The sequence below is a fragment of the Micropterus salmoides genome, unplaced genomic scaffold (genome assembly GCF_014851395.1).
Source record: "Micropterus salmoides isolate LMB-PRFRI ecotype aquatic unplaced genomic scaffold, ASM1485139v1 Ms_hic_scaffold_3, whole genome shotgun sequence".
Lineage (NCBI taxonomy): Eukaryota > Metazoa > Chordata > Actinopteri > Centrarchiformes > Centrarchidae > Micropterus > Micropterus salmoides.
Window position 1 is genome coordinate 35,527,790 of NW_024042261.1, and position 24,077 is coordinate 35,551,866.

At 37.6% G+C, this 24,077-nt stretch overlaps 1 protein-coding gene and 3 non-coding genes across 4 annotated transcripts; 2 read left to right on the forward strand and 2 right to left on the reverse strand.

Moving 5' to 3' along the window:
• Nucleotides 1-4,110: 4,110 nt before the first annotated feature.
• Nucleotides 4,111-22,859, reverse strand: zgc:85932 (uncharacterized protein LOC405875 homolog). Its single transcript, XM_038693588.1, has 20 exons — nt 22,330-22,859; nt 18,802-18,871; nt 17,948-18,066; nt 17,470-17,603; nt 16,545-16,716; nt 16,335-16,406; nt 16,007-16,098; nt 15,426-15,500; nt 14,753-14,910; nt 12,981-13,138; nt 12,433-12,641; nt 11,900-11,945; nt 10,136-10,210; nt 9,755-9,815; nt 8,974-9,038; nt 7,614-7,682; nt 7,351-7,429; nt 6,616-6,732; nt 5,169-5,227; nt 4,111-5,026 (listed from the first exon to the last, which is right to left on the reverse strand). Exons 1-20 carry the CDS (start codon nt 22,576-22,578, stop codon nt 5,000-5,002), a joined length of 2,106 nt encoding a protein of 701 aa, XP_038549516.1. The 5' UTR covers nt 22,579-22,859; the 3' UTR covers nt 4,111-4,999.
• On the forward strand, nt 7,901-7,973 carry trnak-uuu. Its single transcript has one exon. It is a non-coding gene; the product is annotated as a tRNA-Lys (tRNA).
• On the reverse strand, nt 8,591-8,663 carry trnak-uuu. Its single transcript has one exon. It is a non-coding gene; the product is annotated as a tRNA-Lys (tRNA).
• trnak-uuu lies at nt 10,819-10,891 on the forward strand. The gene has a single exon. It is a non-coding gene; the product is annotated as a tRNA-Lys (tRNA).
• Nucleotides 22,860-24,077: the final 1,218 nt, after the last annotated feature.

Consider the following 24,077-nt stretch of genomic DNA (forward strand, 5'->3'; position numbering starts at 1 on the left):
AAAGTAGCTAAATTTGGGATTTCTTGTGCAATTTTGTTTTTGTAAATCCTCCCACGACGTTGTGATATTTTATTTTGAAGGCAACCTCGCTATTTTCCGGTGTGAATCTGTGTACCTTGACAACCTGTCTCCAGTAGCTTCTACAGGCTTAGACAGCTCATGAATATTAATATGCATTTGAACGTGAGCTATGGAAACAATAAAACATCATAAATCTCAAATATTTAAACGCTGAAAAACTTTTATTATGTGATGTCCCATAGTAGGTTTGCTGTTCTTTTCATGTTGTGTTCAGAATTGTTGTTCTGAATTTGGCAGCATTGCAGACTTGGTCAAGTTGTAATTTATTACTGCAAAATATTTAAGCAGACAAAACATATGGGTTGCAGATGAATTAGCTTCTAGCACGGAGGTTTTAAATTCTCTTGATTTAAAACACATTTTATTTTGTAGCCAAACTCATTCTGATAGCTAACAAACCATGCTATGCTGTGTTTTAAAAAATTGGATTTACATTTCTTGCTGCTCCTGGCAGCCATTGGCTTCCATTGATTTCTGTACAAAAGTGATTGCATTATCTTTATGTGTTAATTCACTGAAGATTATTAAAATCAATCTACAATAAAGCTTCAAGGTCACGCAACTATAATGTTACTTTGACAGAAATTAACACAGCATTTATGGTCACTGTGATGGTTTACACAATTTTCACGTCTATTTCCACGTCACGTATCAAAATATATGTGCAGGTAGCCTGAAAAGAAAAATCTAAAAATCTAAAACTGTACAGAATGCATTTTAAAATAGTCAGAAAAAATGTCACTGTATGAAAGGTTTATTTGGTGGACAGCTTCTCCCTGCTCATCTCTGAATTTTTTTGTTGATCTAACATGAGTGTCCATTGTATCATTTCAGGTAAATGTAACTAACATGACCACACATTTCTAAATTAATTTAAACAATTTAACAATAAAAGCTCAACAATGTACACACTTTATTTTTCTTGTTTTTTCATAAATAAATCCCATCACTTTTATTTTTTAAATGTTGACCTTATTGTGAACCAAAAATCCAACCAGGAACTTCATGCTGAGAAATAGTACTTGTGCTCCATGCTCTGAAGTCAGTGGAGTTATCCAGCTGATACAGGCCCATGATTCTGCAAGAACTGCATTTTGCATAGTGATGAATTAGATTAATATTAACCAGAACAGGAAGAATATTTGTTAGTGACAGCTAGTGGTTCTGGGAGACGACCTCTAACCATCACAAGATGATGTGGGACCAGAAAGTGCTTAATCTGATGTGAAACAGAAATTTAATTTAGATTTAAAGTCAGTGATTATTCTAATTCTATTATTCTCTAATTCTAATGTTTTCCTTGTAAACTGTCAAGAGAGTCTAATGTCTCGGGCTCCTCTGATAATGGGGGGAAAAAATGAAACAACCTGAAAAGGGAAAATCAATCTTTAGTGGTTAATTCATGCCCAGCCTGTGACCATCAAGAGGTCATGATCCAAACCACTGACCCAGAGGACTGACACCCATAAAACAGAAAAGCCTGAGCTGCGGTATCATCCATTACATCTGCCGGGAAGAGGCGCAGGCTGGTTCGCAGGGTGAGTGTCCTGCTTGCAGGAGCCACCTACAGAAGTAGGTCATGCTCAAGCTGTCCTGGTCGATTAGAGTCACTGCGACGCAGAGCAGCGTATAGACTGTGGCAGGACCATGCCTCAGCTTTGATGTTATCATGTGATGCAATATAGTGCAGCTCGGCCACTAACAGCTCTGTGATCGGTCACAACTGCCCTGAGTCTGGGTTTATTAGCAGGAATGAGCCGCTTAGTAATGGTCTGTTTTTATTTTTATTCACAGAGGGACAGAACAAAGAGAAGTTGAGTCCCAAATGTAGCTGGTTATGTTTACACAGGAGGTGATGATATCAATGCTGAAGCCCTAAAACTCACTGTTTTGTGTGTGTGCGAGCAACACATCTCAAAGTTTGTACTTATCCTACAAACAACACGTTTATGCAGTCTTACAGAAAGTGACAACAACATTTCCATTAAAATACTGTGCAGAACCATGTTGAATAGACTTAGTTTCACCCAAAATGTGTCTCTGTTTTTGGAAACAGTTTTCATTTAAACTATTCTCTATCAAAGAATCAAAGAAATTGTACCAATGACAGCTGTCTAAAGTAATTTCTGTTCTGTTATCTAGTGTACCAGGAGCTCCATTTCTGGAAAAAGATGTTGCTGTTAAAATATTAAATTCTGTTCTCCTCCATTGAACTGAAGTGGCAGCAGATATTTTAGAGACGGATATCTCAATAAAAACAAAAACTACCTGCAAAGACAAAGAGTAAGTGAGAAAATATGTTTTTTTAGTTTGTTTATTTACACTGAACTAAGCCTTTAAATTTTTACTTGTACTAGCTGCCACCAGATTCACCTGCATTTAGTTCTGTAACGGATGCTTGTGTAAGTTAGTTATACGTTTTCTTTTTAAATCACTAATTTCACATTTGGGTGAACTGATCCTTTATTTGTAATAAACGTCCCTTTAGGTTTTGTTCAGGATTTATCTCATATTTTATGTAAAGAAACACCCACTGGTTGAGCCCATACAGTCAGGGAAAATGGCTTTTATTTTCATATAAATAAGTTCATGTGGGATTAAACAAGAGTGAGAGAACAAGAGAAAGTGAAAAAAGAGTTGAATAATACTCTCAGTACTTGAGAGGTGGAAGAGACAGAAGGAAGAGATAGCAAAAAAGTTGTTAAGGTGTGGCTGATGTATGACATGTCATCCTAAAAATGAGTTTGAACCAATACATCAGTAGTGAAACTAGTTACTGAACACACACACACACAACCCATTCGTATCTCTGCCTGTTTTCACTTTGAAGAATGATACTGGAAGACGGATATTTACACATACCAGACATCAGCAAAGAACAGAGGGTCATTTCTCAAAATATCCCCTGCAGTCGGGGTCATTGCAGAAACAGACCCTGTAGAAACATTGCAGAAAACAGTCAGGACCAAAGAATCCAATAAAACATTCAGACGCACCAAAAATGTTTGTGACATCGATTTGAAGGGAGTGCCTGTGATTATCTGTGACAGAGTTTTTGAGGTCAGAGGGAGAGATGAGTGCTTTTTAAAAGTAGTTCAGACATAACCAAATGACTTGCATGCTCACACAAACAGCACATACATTTTAATCAGCTTTTAAGCAAATGAATGTGATTCTGTACCAAAGTGAAGGGAGCACACTGGAATGGGTTGTCTTATTTCATTTTACTTATTTATGTTTATTTTTTACCTTTACACATCCTGTTGGCCATTCTTTTTGATCCTAAAAATTAAAATAATACATAATTAATACATAATTAATAAACTGGTAGCCCTAAAATAAACTGGAAGAAAGAAAAGAAAAAAAGACTTCACAGACGTTGACTCTTTCTAAACAATCACATCAAATGGCAAATGGAAGAAATTAGTTAGAACCACTTTATAAACATATTTTACAATTGTGTACAAGGCATCAATCCAGTAGGATAAATCGATCATTTAGTATTCAGGATCACTTTACTGGAAGGCCAGCATGTTGCCACTAACTGTGTTTCACTTTAGCTTTAAGACATTACGATAATAATGAAATGCACAATGGAGGATAATTAACTAATTAAATAATTGTTGTTTGAAGTCCTAATTATATAAATGAGTGTACTATAATGTATTGAAAATGAACATTTAAAATGCCTAAATAGCAAAAATCAAACAAAGAAATTGTGTTACAAACAAATAAGTGTTATAATAATACACATTGTTAGATGTATCTCCTTTTTTATATGCATTTACTGTGTCACAATTAATAGGTGTAGTTAATTGTATTTCACTTTATTTTTTGTTTGATTTTTTTTATGCAGGCATTTTAAATCGTCCATACATTTAATAAAACCACCGATGAGCAAAAATGATCTATTTAAGTCTTGAACAGTTAAAGGTAGTTATTTTACACTGCTGTTTCTTATATGACTGGAGTGGGACCGGGTCCAATATCCATAATTAAGGCTCAGAAATGACAGCTGAGGGGACTATAAAGGTGATCATCATCAAGTTTTATTCATTAAATCATTGAGGTGACCTTTGATCAAGTGTCACCAACACAGTGAATCATAAACTTCATCCCATCTTGCTTTGACCTTCCACCTCTGTTGTTTTCACAACTGAAGGGAATTCTTAAAGGTGTTTCCATTGTTACTGTTTGATTATATGATGAAAGCATACAAGACGAACAATATAGCTGTTGCTATAGTCAGGGGTGGGCATTTTTAGAAGGAAGAAGAAGGAGGAAGAGGAGGAGGCAGACATGAGAAATACAGGAGGGTCCGTCAGCAGAACTGTCCAGACCAAAACTGCCATTAAACCTTAAAGTCATGAGTCTCTAATCCACACAGCACAATGCCTGAGTAGGTATTAGCATGTTTATTCTGCATCACCCAGGGCTCAAACTCTCAACCTTAAACATTAAACACAAAGGGCAAACCATGCATGGCTTCACCCTTTGGCACAGACAATCACCAGGCACGTAAAGGGAGATTTCAAACTATTTTCAAAAAATGCAGTTATCAAGACAATATTTAGATTATTAATAGAGAGATTTTTTGTACTTAAGCTAGACAGCACAAAAATGTCTGTATTTTATTTTTTTTCACAAATACTTATCAAATCTCCATTTGAGATACAATTCTGAAATTTACCAAACTACATCTATCATGACATCAACATTTTGTCATTTTTTTATGAACATTGGAACAAATTGATACACCGTGGGCTCAGTTTTTGATAATTCAAAAATCTGTCTGGATCGTTGGATTGTGGAGGACAATCTACTTTCACACATCTGGCAAATAATGGCACATTAACTCTAAAATTTAAAAAAGCAAATCCTGATGAATCCGTAAGGTCCGGGAGTGAACCAGGTCAGGTCAGTTGTACATGGTCATGTGGAGCCACTAGAACCAATCAGAGAACAAAACACTTTGTAAAAGTAATATAAATATCACATGTGTATTTCATTTTCAATTCTTCATTCAAAGCATCTGTTACTAAAGCAGATAAAGAAGGAGTCAGTGTTGTGCAGATTTAAATTCACACCTGTCTGTAGCTGATGGCTATGGTTCCCATCCCCACCATGTCGTACGCTTGAAATTTGCCTGTAAAACAGGATAAAAACAATGAAAACGTACAAACATCTGAACTGTGGTGGCTCATTCCCCTGCCCTGCAAGGCAAAACGCCACCCATCTGCACACGATGTAAGCCAAAACAAACTATGTAAAGTTTTGCTGCTGCCAGCTGAAACCCGAATGTTAGTTTTGGCAGCGGATTTTGATAGATATGACTTTATATATAAATGTAATTGTAGCCATTTGATTATTGCCACTTTCAGTCCAGTTTTACTTGCTGACTAAAGTTGTACCATTTAATGAAAACCTTATGTTTTAGCTTTATAATCCAGTAATATCCAAGAAGGAACAGAAAGCAACTGAAACACATCTCTCGTCTGTTTTGACAGTATCACAGTTAAAACTGAATCTTAAAGTTGAAGTAAAACACTTTCTTACTGCTCCCTGAGTTGCCATCTTTGTTGTGTGATCTCACTATGGTTACATGTGTTGTATTTGTGTTTCATGGGTTTAGCTGACAAAGAACCGGCTCTGTGTGTTTGTCGATCCATCTTTCACATTAGCATTTAACATTTAGTTTACATTTGTGGGCAAGAATTGAAATATATTTTGTCATAGTTTTTGTTTTTCAAATGTTAGTTTTAATTGAGTTAGTTACTGTTTCATTTTCAACGTGGAAAAATTGCCATCAACAAATATTTTTGTTTCTTGTTCGTTCTTCGACTGAAACCCTGTATCTTCTAGATGACAACCTTGTTTATGGCTGTTTTTTTATGTCAAGAATCGGTTGAAGAGTTTTCCCAAAGCACAAAGTCACATTAAGGCCTTTAACTGGAGTTAAAACATTAAAATCACCAAAAGTAGAGCTACACATTCATTTGATGGCAGCAAAATAGTTTTTTAAAGAGAGGTAAGGTGTAATTATGATATAAGCATAACTAACATTGCTTAGTAAACTATAATAATAATAATATATATATATATATAGATGTTATATTGATTATTGATGAGGCATGCTTGATATTTAGAAAGTTAAATATATATAACCTTTCAAAATATCAAACATGCATGAAAATATCATTCTCTCTGCCTCTCTTATTGTTCCCACGCCTCCTCATTCATCCTCTCTCCCCTCTGTTTCTCCTCCTCTGTCCCTCTTCACATTCTCTTCTTCTTTTTCCCTGTAGCCATTTGATGTGTTCACATCACATCATTACTGTAAATACAGACTCCCTGTTGGGGAAAACTGTACATGTCGGCCTTGTAGTGGTATTCACCAGCAGGATGTGTTAGATTTAATTATTTTGAATACAAGCATTTAAGTGACTTAAACATGTTATTTTTTCTAATTTGTAGCATTAAGCACCTCTCCATTTATATTATTTTATTATCATATTATATTATTTATTCTCTTACGGATCATGCTCTCCAGCTTCATCAGCAGGTACAGGAAGCCGGGGTAACTGATGGTCAAGTCCGGCTCTGTGTATCTCAGTCCAACCATCTGCATTACCAAATCATCCACCACGATGCCTGGAGCAGAAAAAGACCAGACCAACAAACCCAGGTCAGAATAAATTACTTTATTCAGCAGGTGCAGTGACAATGGGTGGCACATTTTCTCCTGTGAGGCATACAACAGTCAGGATGTGGTAATTTTGTTAGGTCTAACTTGCATGTCAGTTCAGCGTACCAACTAAAATGTTAGTTTTACACATAGCATTATTCCCTTGCTGATATTTTACTGACTTACTGGTATTTCTCTTAAGTAGAAATACAAATAGCAGTTCAGTAATATATCTGATTAAAGTAAAAAGCTTACTTCTTACTGAGTGACTTATTGTGGGTGAACAAAATGATGGGTGTGATTTTTATGACTTCAAAAGGCTGAGAGGACAAAGTTCACACTAGGTTATATAAGTGTACAACATTTCAAAGTGCACCACCAAAGGAAGGCCAGAATACTGAATTTGAAGTTGTTTGGAAGAGGTAAAGAGAGGTGGTTTGGCTCCCCCTGTGGGTCAAATAAGTTTTCCTGCCAGCTAAAATCAGAATCCAACAACAGCTGTACACGTGTTACACATATGCTGCTAGATGCCGGGTGAATGAATGAGTCTATTTATTTATGTCGCTGTGTGTCCTTAGCCCTACCTGCTGCCTTCAGAGCGGGGCTGACCTCTTGATACTCAAGCCGCTGATTTTTATTCTTGTCCAACACAAGGAAGATATCCTGAGGAGAGATTAAACACAATATATGGAGTGCATGACAAACTGCATATACACTGACATAATGTCTGGCTCAATTGTGTTTTTGGTCAGAGAGTTGTAAAAACTTTGCTGTGACTGTTTAAAGCTACATGATACAAGATACAAAAAAAGAAAAATATTACTTGTTACTGGTGCGATAATCTTACCGTCCACTTCCGGATTTTGTCCCACAGACCCTGGAACTCTGGCCAGTTTAGCTGAGCAATGTCTTGGCTCTAGGGAAAACACTGAGGTCACGGAAATTAACCAGACAAATCCAAACAATCGAACATGAACCCGATCACTAAACACCTGTCAGCACTTTTATGCAGAGTTACCAACATGTCTTTATCAGGTAGGTAAGTGTAGAGTGTGTGTGTATATATAGACAGAGAGAGATCATCAGCACACATACACATCTACCACTAATTAAAATACTAACCTAATTTTCAGAGCCTGGATAGCTCAGTTGGTAGAGCATCAGACTTTTAATCTGAGGGTCCAGGGTTCAAGTCCCTGTTCAGGTGAGAGAGGTTTGAAAGTGCTTTAAGCAGACAACAAGAAAATCATACAACAGCTGCTGTTTGTTTATATACATGTGTTTAATTATTTACAAGACTAAATGGTAAACAGTATTAACAAGTAACCAAGTAAGATATGGAAATGACAACATTTACCTGACACTTTTATCCAAAGCAACTTACAATTATAGAGGTCACACACTTCTGGAGGAATGAGAGGTTAAGTGTCTTGCTCAGGGACACGATGGGTCACAATGGGGGACTGAACACGGGTCTCTCACACCAAAGGCAGGCATCTTATCCATTGCGTCATCACCACCTCTTGTGGATACCTATCAAAATTTTACTTTGGGATGCTACTGTCCAATAATCTTAAGTACTAATACGGTTAGGATCTTTGCAAGATCTTCCTCTGCCGGATTTATTTTTTATTTATTTATTTTATAGTCTTTGTGTACTATATTTTTGGACAACATAGTACTACTATTACTGAATGTAATACTAACGTAAGTAGAGGCACAAAATTGATCTCTAAATTTGTGATGCTGCATTTTACTTAAGCTTAATGACTGACTTCCAGAGTTGCAGCAGTTTTCCTATATTGGGAGATTTAAAACTTCTCTCGCCTGAACAGGGACTTGAACCCTGGACCCTCAGATTAAAAGTCTGATGCTCTACCGACTGAGCTATCCAGGCTCTTCTCACAGTTTCTCACAGCATACAATAAGAATGCAGTCTTCAAATCTGCAATTACACATTTGCAATTTTAAAAATCTTAAATTGGTTTCATTTGTATGTGAAAACTCAAGGTGTCACATTTTACAAATGTATTTAAAAAGAAAAGAAAAGCAACATACCGACATAATTTAACATGATCAGATAAGACAGACAGGTCATCTCTCTGCTAACACTGAAATGTTGAATGTGAAAAAGTTTTAAAAATATATATCTTTATCTCCCACACTGTGTGTGCTTGTTCAGATATAATATTACTGTTTAAGGATACCTCCATGAGGACCACCATGCTCTTGCAGTGCTCCAGAGCCAAGTACTTCTCACTTCCGGCCAACACTGAGCACAAGGTCATCAGTGGACATTTTAACATGCAAAAAAGAATTGTAAACTTATGGTGAATTTTGTGTTATTGAAGCATGAGGCTGAGTTTTTTAAATTCAGGTTGATGTTTGAATACTGCTAGTTGTATATTTTATGTCAAGGCGGGGGTGCGATCTGCAACTGCTAGGCAATCAGATTCATGAATAATGTTTTTGTTATGTTAATGGTACTCAAATTATATACCCTATTTCAGTACAGATGGGCATGGACCCACAAGACTAAAAATATTCTTTGGGTGGAAAAAAATGCTACCAGTGTGCTTTAAAGATTTGCAGTATGCAATTTATCACAAAAATGCAAATACACACACATTCGCTCCTTCTCTTGTTCTGTTTTATCGAGGGCGGGGTCAGCGGGCAGGAGACGAATCGCTGCCAAACACGTGATACTAAAGTCAAGAGGTAACCATTGTGGAAATTGTTTTGTTATTACTATAATTCAATTAAATTCAATTCAAATTAGCTTTATTGGCATGAATGTGTAACAACAATATTGCCAAAGCATCATATATAACTATAACAATCATGTGCTGCAGCTCTGTACACAGATACGAGATCAGGGATGACTTGTGACTTGAAGATTAAGATGAAACCAACAGAAAGCAAAGCTTGTGGTGATAAACTTGCAACAGTGACGAATGTGCCTGAGATCCCTAGAGAGACATCACTAACCTCCTCCCTTTAAGGCCTCATTCAGCAGTTTGTAGAGGTTCACTGGTTTGCAAAACCCATTCTGATGACACAAAAGAGGAAACACAAGACACACACACACAGAGACACTACTCTTTATACATCTACATTCAAAACACAAGCACAGCTCATAACAGTTTGTGGTTTAAACCAATAATTGCACATAACTAGCAGTGTTTGTATTGACCTGCTCAGAAGATCAGAAGGGTGGAGTTTACCACACCATAACAGAGAAGTGCCAACTAACTCAGAGAACACATTTTAACTGAGTTTTTGTGCTTGTCTTATCAGTGTGGGAAAAAGGATGGTTCCATTGTTGCAAACATTCATGTGGTACAGCAGCTGTGTGCAGGTAAATCTCACCTTATCGCAGTGTTTCATGAACAGCTGTTTGGTAGATTTAAGCGAAGGAAGGGCAGTCTCGTGAGGATATGAAGGCTGCGGGGAGAAAATGCAGAGCCTCACTTCAGAAACAAGCTTTAACTTTTAAAAATAAATGCCTCCTGTACAACGTTTTAGCCATATATTGAGCTTTGCAGTGTTTTCCTTGTCTACCGTGTATCTTGTTTTAAAAAATGTTGCCCTGAAACAGAGATTGGAACTTAAACCTCTGAGAGAGAATATTTTGCATATATTTGTTTTTCCTACTAGAGTGGAAGGCATTGTTTTGTTTTTGGCTGGCTCTTGCTGCACAGATTAAGACCAACTGCATTTAGACTCAAGTTGCAAGTACTGTCCTGTCAATGGAGCTTGACAGTATTGCATTGTGTGGCGCACCATCATCTGACAGCATTGTCTAAACTTACATACTACATAGACATACATAGACAGACAACCATTCACACTCACAGTCACAAATTAAACTAGTCTTTATGTCTTGAGACTTTGTGAGGAAACTGTGGCATAAAATGAAACCCATGACCATAAAAGAGCCGCACCTGAAATCCACATGTATCCACTATTACTATAATATATTATTAACAAAATACTTTCTAAATACTTTGCAGTCAGTCATGGAATTTAACATGTGGGGGAATTTCAACAGAGCCTGGATAGCTCAGTCGGTAGAGCATCAGACTTTTAATCTGAGGGTCCAGGGTTCAAGTCCCTGTTCAGGCGAGAGTTTTAAGACGCTTGGATTCAATACTTCAGTTAAACCACTTGCTGTGGCTGTTTCTTAATTAAATAGTTTCCTGTCTTTGCGAGTAACTTGCAGGAAAGCAACGTATTTTAAGGAATGTACCATAGATGTCAAACTGCAACTATGGAATGTGAAGTAAACCTAAACTTAATTTAAACTGTCAATTGAAAGTAAATTCATACACTACTTGATATTTTTGCAGCAGCAAGTAGCTCTGGCATGTCCTTTGTGGTTTGCATTGTGGTACAATAGTGTACATCAACAGCACAACAGCAAATCACATGGTTTAAATGTGCAAACTTTAAAAAGTCAGTTTGCATATTAGACAGCAAAAATAAAATATATGTAAAATATTCAATAGGTGATTCTGAGGTTTAGTTCAATTATATAAACTGACAGTTTACACTATGGATTATATACATAATTGTCACCGTACATCATATTTGTGGTTTGCATAAAAGAAATTTTTTTTTATGTATATTTTTGTTCATACTAATATACTTACACTTACTATGTGTAAAATGCTACTTTGGAATGCCACTTCAAAAGATTTAAGATATGTTTTTCTTTCAGAATACCAAATTTTTCCTGTGTGAACACACTATATGCCAAACCTGCTTAGAATCAGTATGCAGTAGCACACAGAAAGGCCAGTGGAACGGGCAGTACTAGGTACTGAGCCACTGCTTTCAACTTCACTATGTGGAGGTCAGTGACCAAATGTCTGTGTAAACAACAAGATCTTTTTTCTACAGTTGCCGCGTGCTTCAAGCTATTATAAACATATCTCTCCTGAACAGAGAATTAAACCCTGAACCCTCACATCAGTAGTGCAATGCTCTACTGTCTGGCCTATCCAGGCTTCACTGAGACCCTCTCACTTTTAGGCAACCAACATTGATTAATTTAGTTTGAGCCCAGTCTACTTCACTAGGTGAATAATTTGATAATTATTTATTTAGTAAGTGATTTAACTTGTTGTCCACCTGTGTTGATGGAGAGATTTCTTTTGCCTTTGGACTGTGAGCTGGACTGGGAAAGAAAGCATGAAAACATATTAGAATCATCACACTTACAATCATAAATCCTAAAGTCCAACAACTAAAGAACTTGTCAGAGGTTCAGATTTCCCTGTTAAGTCTGCAGTGTTCAATAATAGTTCCTTTTACTGAGTTAATTTCTCCCATTCATATCTCCTGACCTGCAGCTGTGTGCATTTAATTATAACAACAATTTATGTATTCTTGAATATTAATTTATAGTGGTTCTATGAAACAGCAATATTATATCTGAACAACCTGAAACTCCATTCTTATTTTTTTCTTTCATTCCTCTCGGGGTGAGATGGGATACAGAGTCCTTGAGGTTTCTTTGTCTCATCAGCAGATTTGGAGGTTGTCTTTTTGCCTGTTCATCTTTTTGCACTCAAAACTTTTTTTACTTTTTTGTCACAGCTCCAGTGGCATGAAAACAACAAAATCTAAACTCAGTCCATCTAACAGATTGATCCATGACTCACGTGGCAGCATTGCCCTGCTCCGTCAGCACCCGCAGTAGGAACTCTCCCTGCTGATTGGGCTCTGCAGTTGAAGGGATGATGATGTAACGACCTGGTGGAAGGGAACCGCGAAGAAGAACCTCCCGACGTGAGATGTACTGAGGGCTGCAGAGGACCGGGCGGAGCACACTTAAGTCCCCAGCCGTCAGATATGTATTCTTAGGATGGGCCTGGAGAGAAACCACTGGTTTAATATTGTGTGCAGGTTCAGATCTCTCTTCCAAACCTGCAGTATTAAATATACAACTGTGTGCACTCTATTATGAAAACAAGTTATGAATTCTTGAATTTTTAAATATTGATTTAAGGAACTCTCTAATATACCATGCAAACTCAAACACTGCATTCTTGTTTATGTAAAATCTTGACCAGAAAAGCAACTACACCTGTCAATAAATGGACTGATATAAAAAGTAAAATGTTTTCTTCTGAGATGTAGTGAAGTATAAAGTAATAATTGTCATTATGTGTCTTCCTCTGTGTGTGTGTGTGTGTGTGTGTGTGTGTACCGGGTATATATACAGGGCTACGGCCAGGTTAATGCCCTTACGTCCCAGGTGTTTCTGCATCAGAGCCAAAATGAAGGAGCAGGTCTTCTGAGTGTTGGCTGTGCCACTGTCCACCTCTGACAGGACAAAGTAGAACTGAGGGTTCTGCCAGAACAAACCTGGAAACACACGCGCACACTATTAGTATTACACTTTTCTTTATACTGCCTTCCTTAGCCTTTAACCCAAACTAAAGAGTGTGTACATGAATATAATTATGAATATGAATGTGAACATGGACTGTTTCCCTGCTTCGTCTCTCACTATTAGGACAACAGGTCAGCACAAACACTTCAAATAACTTTAACCTTAACACACACTGATTTCAAAGACATGCAACTTGCATATGTGGGTTAATACATTATGCAGACATATAAAGTCTCAAATAGCACCATGTCCGCTTCTACAAAGACCGAAGGTTTTCAGTGTGAATGCTCCCTCATGTAGAAGACTATCTGCTTACGCTGTCTTCTTTGTGCAGGTACAAACTTATGCTCAGTCACACTAACGTGTGCATTGGGCTATGGTATGATCAAATCAGATCTTAAAGTTGACATATGCAGATTTTACCACAAACTTTCAATATCATCAGTTCCATCTTTCAGTATATTTATACACTATATTAATGTTTTAAAAGATTTAATGTTGTGCGGTTAGGACAGGATATGGGTTAATTTTAAATTTTAAACTTGAGAGCAAACCTCCTGGAACATCGTTTCTATATTGAAACTGAAATGACAACAGTTTCCATGATAGTGTCCTTAAATGCCACAACTAGCACTGCCAATAAAAACACAGCTCTTCATGGTATCATCCCCACCACATTAAAACCTGAGAAAAGTGGAATACAAATAAAGATATTTTTATTGTAATTAACTGCTTGCATTATATTCAGTTCTGTAGCATGTAACGTGAAGTGTCACAAGTTCCTGTGCCAAGTGATTTACCAAAATAAAATAAAAACTGGGGTTTGTTGCTCATTTTAGTTGCGTGACTGTATTCTCATCCATATAACCACATCAATAAGAGGCTTTGTCTGAGAAGATTTTCCCAAAAAGAAAAAGGTTAAATCAGACCACACCTACACAGACAAACAGACATGCAAGAAGATAGACAGTGTGTAGTAACATGTCTCAACTTGATGTGAGAGAACAAGTAGTCCTATTCCCATTACCAGATTTAATTAAGTTAAAACCCCACATAGCAGACAGGGTGTAAAAATGACTCCAGTACCTTCAACTTAATCTACAATGTACATACAAGACAAGACGAAACAAGAAACACAAGACAACATAAGACAGACTTTATTTATCCCACACATGGGGAATTCACTAGTATACACAGTACAAACAAGGTAAAATACACATGCATACTTCACATTTTCAGATAAAAGCTGTTGTGTAACAAATGGCCTGTTTAACAGGTACAACAAATGGCTCACATAATACATTTTAGTTTTTTAGTTCTTTACTTAACAAAACTGTTCATTTTCACCAGTGGCCTAAATTAAACACAATAAACATAACTATATATATTTCTACAGCAATAATGCCAAAAACAACAATACAGTGGTGTGACTGTCATCACCCTGCTGTTCTGTCTTTTTAACTGTTCTCACTGAGTAATTTATGATTCCTAATCAACTCCGTTTCCGTTTATGATCCAAACACATGCAAAACACTTATCATGCACAAAACAATAAACATGCAGACTTTTTTAATCATGTCTCTTACCCCCTTGGTGAGAGCCTCCTGCTGTGGTGCCCGGCTCCCAGCTCCCATGAAGCATTATGCAGCTCCACGGCAGCTTGCTGGAGCCTTCGCTGAGATTGTCAGTCAGGTGACAAACCTCCATAATCTCAAATTGCTGCCGGAAGTCTGACACCGACATCCTGATGGAGAGAGAAACTGGTTAATATGTAGTTGTGTGTTTGTAATCTTTCCAAACACAAACACACATTAAATCAGATTGAGTTCCATTTGTAAGACTAGTTTTAATTTTTTAACTATTAACATATTTACTTATAAATCACTGGAAAAAAATGTATTCTCTCCATCATTTATAGATAAACCTGCAATTAAACCTTTTTCCAGATTATCAGATTATTTTCAACATGTTAACAGAGTCAGTCGTCAGCAGTGTTGCAGCAGCTGTGTTTATGCTTAGCTTTGCGTTACTGTCTGTCACACTTACATCTTTTCTTTGACAACTGAGAATAAAAAGCATGTGTTCATAATGTCAAGGATAAGCTGACTTGTCTGCCTTGCCTTGTTCCTGTTGTGGTTGAGACTCACATGCCAGAGTGTTTTGTTTCGTGTTTGAAGAAGGTGGTCATTAACAGTCAGACTCAGCAGTGTCATATATCACAGAGAGACATTCAGATGCACAATGGCGCTACAAACTTACCAGAACTCCCCGTCATCCAAGCTGATTCTGTCTAGTCTTTTCTGCTCTATGGCGCTCACTGTGTTCCACTCTGGACTGGACAGAGAAAGAGACACCACACAGAGGGGAGACTTTATATTTATGTCATAAATAAATGTGTAAAATATTATTTTCCAAATCATACCACTCTCTCAGGAACAGGTGTTAGCAAAGTAAGTTAATATGTTTGTTTTTCCTTACCCACAGAGACATATTCTTGATTACATTATAAAACACAGATAAATGGATGTTATATAAGTCAACATGCACAAATTACTTTTGAATGAAACATTTTTTTACTCAAAGCCGACTGGGGAATACTGCCACTGTGAGAAACAGTGACAAAGACAGGCAGACAGAGAAGAGGTGAGAAACATGAGAAGGTAGGCAGATGCAAATGAACATGTAAAACTACAAACACAAAAAAATTTCAGGTAGTTATGGAGGCAGAACAGCTATAAATAGTTTAGGCAGACTTCAGGTTATCTTCATTAATACATTTTCATTTGACATTTAAAACATTGAAAACCTGGCCAATTTGGCTCATCTAGATGTGTACCAACCCTTTCATGTCACTCCAGGGCCCCTCCCACTCCGTGTTGCCCCAGGGGTTGAGGATTCGCACCAAATCCTCGGTGCCGTATGTCGTCTTCACCTGCAAACAGACAGACAGAAAAGGTGAGAGCGGTGGGAAGGAGAGGCCACGATGAATCGACATTTCTGCTGTAAGGTCTACAAATACAAAGTCTACAAAAAGTGCACGTACGTGTCTTTTATTGCAGCATCAAATTTATTTAATCAGAGGGTTGTTGATAGTTTGTTGCTACCAAAACTGTATTTTTTTAAAATATGATGATGTTAACAAGCATTTGTTTAATCTTCTTTAGGTACCTTCTCTACTGCAGTCAGAGAGTAGGCATGTCTGAACATGATCCCGAATTCATTCTTTTTCTCCAAAGGACCCTGGAGGGAAAAAAACATCCACCCACAGTCAGGACAGAAGGAAAAGGTCAAATTACACTCATGTGACTCATCACATACATGTAAACCTTCAATGGCAACATGTTCTGCAGGGACCTTTCATCCCATCACTAACCGTACCCTGCAGTTGGCACAGCTGATGAATGCTCCTTTATCCAGCAGGTGTCTGAGGAAGGCTGGCAGGTCTCTGGGCAGTGAGACAATGTCAAAAACCTCCGCCACCCCGCCCGTCATATCAACCATAGCCTCATGAGGGAAGCCCATGTCCAGAGCTCTGTAGCCACCTTTGAGCCTGAGACAAAAGACACAGGGACGACAAAAACATCAGAAAGGTTCCAAGAGAAAGGTAAATGACTGGACAAACAAGGTGACAAAGTCTTATTGAGAATACAAAAGCTCGTGAGAGAGACATTAATTTCAGGTTAACAGATGAGCTGAAAAAGAGATATTCACATTTTAAGACACAAATGAGTAAATATGTTCCAGTACAAAAGGGTTTACTTTACATTATGTTTGTATTTTGTCTGGTGGCGTTTATAACTTCCCCTGTAAAATTCAAGAAGGAAACATAAAAGCAATGCACAACATTCCTCCTACAATGTAAAATATTCAATAAAAAAGGAACATTTACTTCAACAAGTTCAACTCTGTGGTCTCAGATTTCAAAGAGCTGAATGAGCTCTTTGAAATAGAGTTAGAAATACTCAGGAGAAGGAGAGACACACACATTTATATTCATAAAAAAGCCCAAGTAATATTACTCTCAAGCTAGGCTCATTTTGTGTAATTTTGACAAATAAAGCCAGATCACTAATTAAGAAGAAATGCTGATTAATGTGCTATTTTTAGAGTGTTCCCAAAGTATATTCTGAGGGAGTTGCCAGAGAAGCATCACACGCTAAGGGGTGCCAGATGAAATATTATAGAAAATCTTTTAAATTTCATGTAACTTTATTACCCACACCTTCCAGTAAAGGTTAATCTTATTTTGCAGATACACCCAAATAAGATTATGACCTCTACTTGACACAAACACACAACTCACTTGGCGTAAGCCTTCTCCAGCAGGGAGCTCCAGAACTCGTGTTTGTCTGGGGAGCTGAGGTAGATAAGCTTGTTGCCCTTAGTGGGCAACAAGTCGTCTATCCTCACCTCCTCCCACTGTCCGTACTGCCAGAACTACAGAGAGAAAGAGGGAGTGGTGTTTTTGTCACAGTGACAGTGGCGTACTTTCACCAACTTCAGAAAGATCATAAAAGGTCAGTTTCATATTTATATTCCAAAATCTGCCATCATAGCAAAATTGTTATCTACATTTTTATATTCAACATCAACACACAGAAAGAAAGAAACAAGAAAGATCTGAAACTTAAACTTTCTTTTGTAACTTTCCTTGATTATTTTAAACCCCATGTCTGCATAGGCTATTCACACAACAACTGCAGTTAAATATCTGCTTCCTGAAACTTGAGAATTCAACCATGAAAAATGTTGTTGGTGCACAGCAGCATTCATGTATTTACCCTGAAGACGAAGCATCCATTGTACCCATCTTGGAAGCTCTGTTCTAGAGGCATGACCTTCTGGAGCAGGGAACGATTCATGGAGAGAGATGCAATGGCAGAAAGTAACCAGCAGTCCCCTAAGGAAAGCAGGTTTGAGAAGTAGGTCAGGTTATCAGGAAGGTGCATATACAATACACAGAACTGTTATCATGAACTGTTTATAAGGGGAGAACATTTTTATATATATTGTAAAGTGTAAGTTTTCTAAATAAAGTGTCAGAGAGATATCTGCTTTTGCAAATTAACTCTTGATATTCCTACAAGTATTGTTCTAAGTTGGGACCATGGCTTTACAAGGAGAAATGGATATGGCACTGCATGCTGCCGACTGTTTTGAAAACTCACATTAAAGTGCTGATAGTAAAAACTCTTTCATAGCTGACAAATCCTGCTACTGACATTATCCTTTTAGAATCTGTCTCATAGTATTAAAATACAGTAAACTTCCGTATTGTATTTTAAAGTTTTGTCTAACATCTTGTAAACAACAACTAGACAGGAAGAATAAAAGAGTATAGGAAATGTACATGCAGCATGGACCTCGAGTCTCCATGTAGCAGACTGAGACTCCAGGTGAGTCCAGGTGAAAGCTCAGATGTACATGAGGGTAAAGTCACCTGACCTCAGTTTACCTGGTGATTGTATTTGCAATGTCTGTAACGTTTATCCACCTCTGACTAAAAATACCAATGTGTGATTATTTGTTAAGCACTGCAAAGTAAGTCGTAAGTGTCTGGTGGGGAAAGTGTTTGGCGAACTCATCATGTCTGAAAATACTGTATCATTTAACACTACAGTAGTTGTCTAATTACCGAGTCTTCCCTGGCAGATGTCCAGTCGTGAAGCTCCATCTACTATGAACTGAGGTGAGGCACAGAGCTCCTAGAAATAGTAGGGAGTTTGGGGATTGGTTGAACAAAAGAAGGAGGAGGAAGATGAAATGAGAAAAATGAGAGAGGGGGTAGAGAGGGAAACAGTCAGATGGCAACAAAAAAACAACAACCTGTTGGCACCACGCCAAAGGGAGTGGCTAAACATCAGCTGAAAGAGCTTTAAGCTAAAGGGCATAAATTTGGTTCTCCAGTTCTCCAGCCACTCGCTTTAACCCAGAATCAGAAAGGAAGATCGATATAAGTTACATCTCAGTGCAGTGCTGCCAGATAATTATAATTTCTTTAGATGTACAATTAATTATTCTAAAAAGCATTAAATATAAGATTATCTCAAGTTGGTAGAAACAACTTTCAGTAAAATCCAACAGCACCATAAACTATAGCCTCTCTCAGCAAAAACTGAACATTACAGGCCTGTGGTATTACACCATGTTAGATTTAGTAAGGTGGATTTACAGAGTGTATTTTGTACATATCCTGTTGCGGTAAGCTTAACCTGAACTGCTCTGTCGTCATGGAGCTTTGATAATGGACACATCATCCCACACCATACACAGAGGTCAGGGCTGTAAGGAACAAAGTCATTGTTTACATCCCGACAGTTTTATAGGCTGACCTGTTCTTCAAGCTTCAAAGCTAAAAGGTTTAGTATTAGAGGCAAAGTCAGAGTCACAGTTGTGAAAAGACTGAATACATACGCTGCAATTACAGCCATCTCATGTCACTGTAGAGTAGTGGCTGTATAATAGATATGTTCAGATACTTGATGCATGTTTCCTCTGAAATGTACTGATTGAAGTTAAAAAGGTGTTTACATTGTGAGATTAAAACACATTTAATTAATAACAAGTAGATTATAATTGAGGATGAACACTGCAACTTGCAACCAACAAGCTAAAGTTCATTCAGTCAGACATATTAGTGTGAAGTTGTTAAGGCATCCGATAATAAGATTAATAAAGTGTCAAACTACCACTATGACAAATGGCAAACCCTCTAGCGGAAATAATTATACAACTAAAAAAATGGTTAACTGAAGGTCTATTTTAAGTGAAGTCTGTCTTGGAAGTTTACTTTTTAGGTAAGCAGATGGAGTCTTAAATGTGTTTTCTGCACTAGTGTGTCCTTGTTTTGATCTCAGAGTGTGTTGATGAAATGCCACCATGAGAGAAGATTGGTATGGGAAACATTTGCTGCATGACTAGTAAGAAGACTATCAGACAAGTCTGAAGTTGCTCTTGCTTTCGGTACCTCGATTCTTTTTAAACACTTAAATATTTTTGTATTAGTTTGTTTGAAATTGTCAATTTCTTTCTTGTTGAGAAAGCATTTTTTAAGAGATAGTCATTTGGATACAACACGACTGTAATACACAGGTAGCTGTAACTAGTTTGTTGAACTAAACCCATGAGCACTGTTCTCCTGTGTTCATATTTGTCACGGACTTGTTTTACATGTTTGTGCAAAGTCAGTCTATATACCAAAGCCACGCTCACCAGTCCTTCAGCTGACTGACAGGTGACACTGGCAAGTGTAACTAATCAAACACCAATCATAATGTGAAAAGTAAGACCAGGAAGTTCTTCAATTCCCAAGATAACAGTGGATAGTTCAGCAACCTTAAAGCATTTAGACAATGATAAAAAAAAGTAAATAGCTGTGTAGTTACTTTCATTCTGCCGCCACTACAGAGAGCTGCTTTCATTTCATGTACTGATGCCTTCGTTTGATATGTTACTTATTTACTCACCAACGGCCTGGTATAAGTACACATGTAGGTTTTATCTTATCCCGACCAACTGCTGCCCTGCTCTAATTTGTTTGAGGACAAAAGAAAGTAGTGTATCTGTATCTGTGTATTAATAGACACCACTGGGCTGTATCTCTGACAAAGCGTCCCTCTCTTGCCCTAGAAAGACACTATAGTATAAAACAACAGGTTCACATCTCGCACAAGGCTACAACACTTTTTTACAAATGTTATTTCATGGCTGAGTCACAGCTACATCCAAGTTTAATTCACTAATAGTAAATCTGATTTTAATGAGGCTGTTATGTCAGTTTTCATTATCAACAACCTCTAACACTCTGTCTTTCACTGACAGTATTTAACTTCAAAAGGAATTAATATTGACCCTAATGTCTATTAGAAGTGAACACTTGTGAGGGTGGCCTAGGTGTTTAAGGCGCTGACCATTAAGTGTAATGTCCCCCATTGGATTCTAGCTGGGGATCCCAATTCTCTCTGCCCTTGTTTCCTGTCAGCTTTCTGCTGAATCACTATAATTTACCTTACCGACTTATTATACTTTTTATGAGGATGTTTTCATCCCCCTTCCTTTGTTCCTTAAAGTAACTTAAACCGTGATATGCTGTGGTTGTTAAGTCTGCCGCCTCTACAGCCCTGTGAGTCACTCTGCCCCTCTCCTCCTGTGTGTGTGTGTGTGTGTCCTGCCTCTGTGTGCTGAGTCTTGCATTTTAGTACAGTGGTTGTTTGTTTTAGTGCTTTATGGTATTTTGCTTCTCTTAAGTTCTCAGAATATTCTGTAAGCAAGCTTCCACACGTTGATGAATATCAAAAACAAAATCAGGTTTATTTACAGAAATAAAGTGTTATTTTAAACCTTTTAAACTTCAGTTTTGCCCCATCTCCATATCTTACTAACAATTTTTCATGCAAATTTCCTACTACATCTTCTCATTTCTACTGGGGAGTAAAACTATTTCCAGAATGTTTATTTTGTGCAACTTTTTCCAACAGCGTACTTTCAATGTACTTTTTAAATCACCACATGTATCTGACAGCTGTTATGTTACTTTTCAGATAAAGATCCTCATGCAAACCATGTGTTAAACTCATAATTATGTATATAAGGGAAGTTTTATTATAGGCATATACAAATGCCACTAAAACTTTCCAACAGCAGTGATGGAAGAATATATTACATACTATTACTAGGATTATGTACTGAAAGTATAAAAAGTAAATGTACTATTATATTATTGGAATATTTTACATGTTACATTAGAGGAGATGAAGTTGATCTTATAGCCTACATTGTTGTGTACTTTAATCTGTAACAATGCATTATATTTTATAAATTGATCATATGTTTATATGTACAACTGTAATCTGCAAAGTAACTAGAGAAAACAGCCAAATAAATGTACTGGAGTCAAGTCTAAAGTAGCATTAAATGGAAATACAAGTTCAAGTAGCCTACAGTAGGCTACGTGAGTTAAAGGACTTAATTACTTTCCATCAATGTCTTATTACAGCGCATTAAGTGGTTAAAATGAACTCAACATCTTACATAGCCTACTTATTTTCAATTAAATAGAATTTTGATAATAAAAACACGTGTAATCTTTAATGCTTTTTATGTTGCAGGGTTGCTTCCTTAACCCACCACAGCAGAGCAGGTATTCAGGGTTACTTTTCTTTACCTTTGGTCGTTTCCACTGCACCCCGGGCTGCATCTCCAGCTCTCCCACGGGGAAATAATTGTCCACGTACAGTCCGTCGCGGCCGACCGAGCTCAGGTCCCCGCTCTCCGGAGGCCTGTCCCTGATCCGGAGGTCCGCCAGCCAGATGCGGGACTGAGAGCCAAGCAGCTCGTCGGTGCAGACAGAGTCCACATAATCTTCCAGCGGAGGAAGGGAGTCTTCAGATGTTAAACTCACCGACTTTTTCATGTCTAATCCAACAGCTCTCTATCTATCAATTCTGAAAGTGCGTGTCTGACTTTTATCTGAGCAGTTGACAGATGGGCCCAAGTCACGCCTCTAGGGAAGGTACACTCACAGACCGACGCTCACCTGAGCAGAAAGGAGTGGAGTTCGCTGCTGCAGGATTTCCCTGAAGGTGAGACACTCCCACGCGGTGTAAAAGTTTCAGTAGTTGCCCTGACTTCTCGGTGCAAACGGAATAATGGCCTGCAGTTCCAATAATAATCATGTAGCCTATGTATGCCAAAAGAACTCAAACCCAAGACTCAGGGCTTGACATAAACACCCACCAACAAATGCAGGTGGATTTCAGTCGTGGCGGGTCACACTGACTCCCACTAGCCACTCTGGCGTGTGAAAACTGTAGTCTTTTCAAAAGGCATATGACATAACAAACTAATTGCAATTTGACACCAAGACACTACAACTCCCATGAGTAGCCTACTACAAGACTACGAACAAGACTAAAAGGTGCATCTGTCACAGGGCAGCCACAGCGTGGACTTGTGAAATGTTTTCAGTTAGTTTTGTTTTGCACAGGTATCTAATTTATACAGTCCCAAACGGGTTCTGTACCTGTCTGTCTGGGATATCATATCAGCAGAGCAAGGGATGAAAAGCAGATTACAGAGCCGGGAGATTTTGGAAAAATGTGAATTGTGATTAAATGATGACGTTGTTATCTTAACAAATCTTTCTGGAGATGTCAGATTACACAATTATGCGGGATAGATGCAAAACGTTTTGAACATTCAGTCCAGGAGTTTCTAACTGAATTAAAATTAATTAATTTATCCATGGGGTGGAAAGGTGCCACATTTAAAGAGGAACTTTCCCCAAACAAAGACACAAAGAGGAGGGAAGACTAAATCCTGAAAAGAAAAAGAACTACAGAATGCTTGAAAGCCATAAACCTACTGAATTATATTCTGGTATATTTTATATTTTAATTTGTCACCTGCTGCCTGAGTGATTCTGTTGACATACCCTAAAAACATTTCCACCATAAATTGATGCAGAAAATTTCACCAGAATGCAGTAAATTAAGTGTTTATTGCTAGAAATGTGCCCTCATATCACATCATAATGTCATATCACTACCTTTCCAGAGTTAATTCTATGTTTTAATAATAGTGCCATGTAGGAAAGCAGGAGATGCGTTTGTATGGGAATAATCTGGAAAATAAAGACCTGTGTAATTGTTTTAGGTGGAAGTATCTCCAGTTACTCAGAGCAACCAGAGCTTCATGATGATCAACATAAATCCAGTCAGAGCTCTGAGGAAATGCTGATATAAAAAAGTGCTGAACTGAACAGAATTTCTTATTCTGTTGCCTTAATTGTGAATTTATTCTTAGACAAAAATAATTTATTTTTTGCTCTTTGTTTCTAATGCAGAACATTTTTCTACTCTGTATTTTACTTTACACACAACCTTATCAGAGCTAATACTAGTACATTTTAGC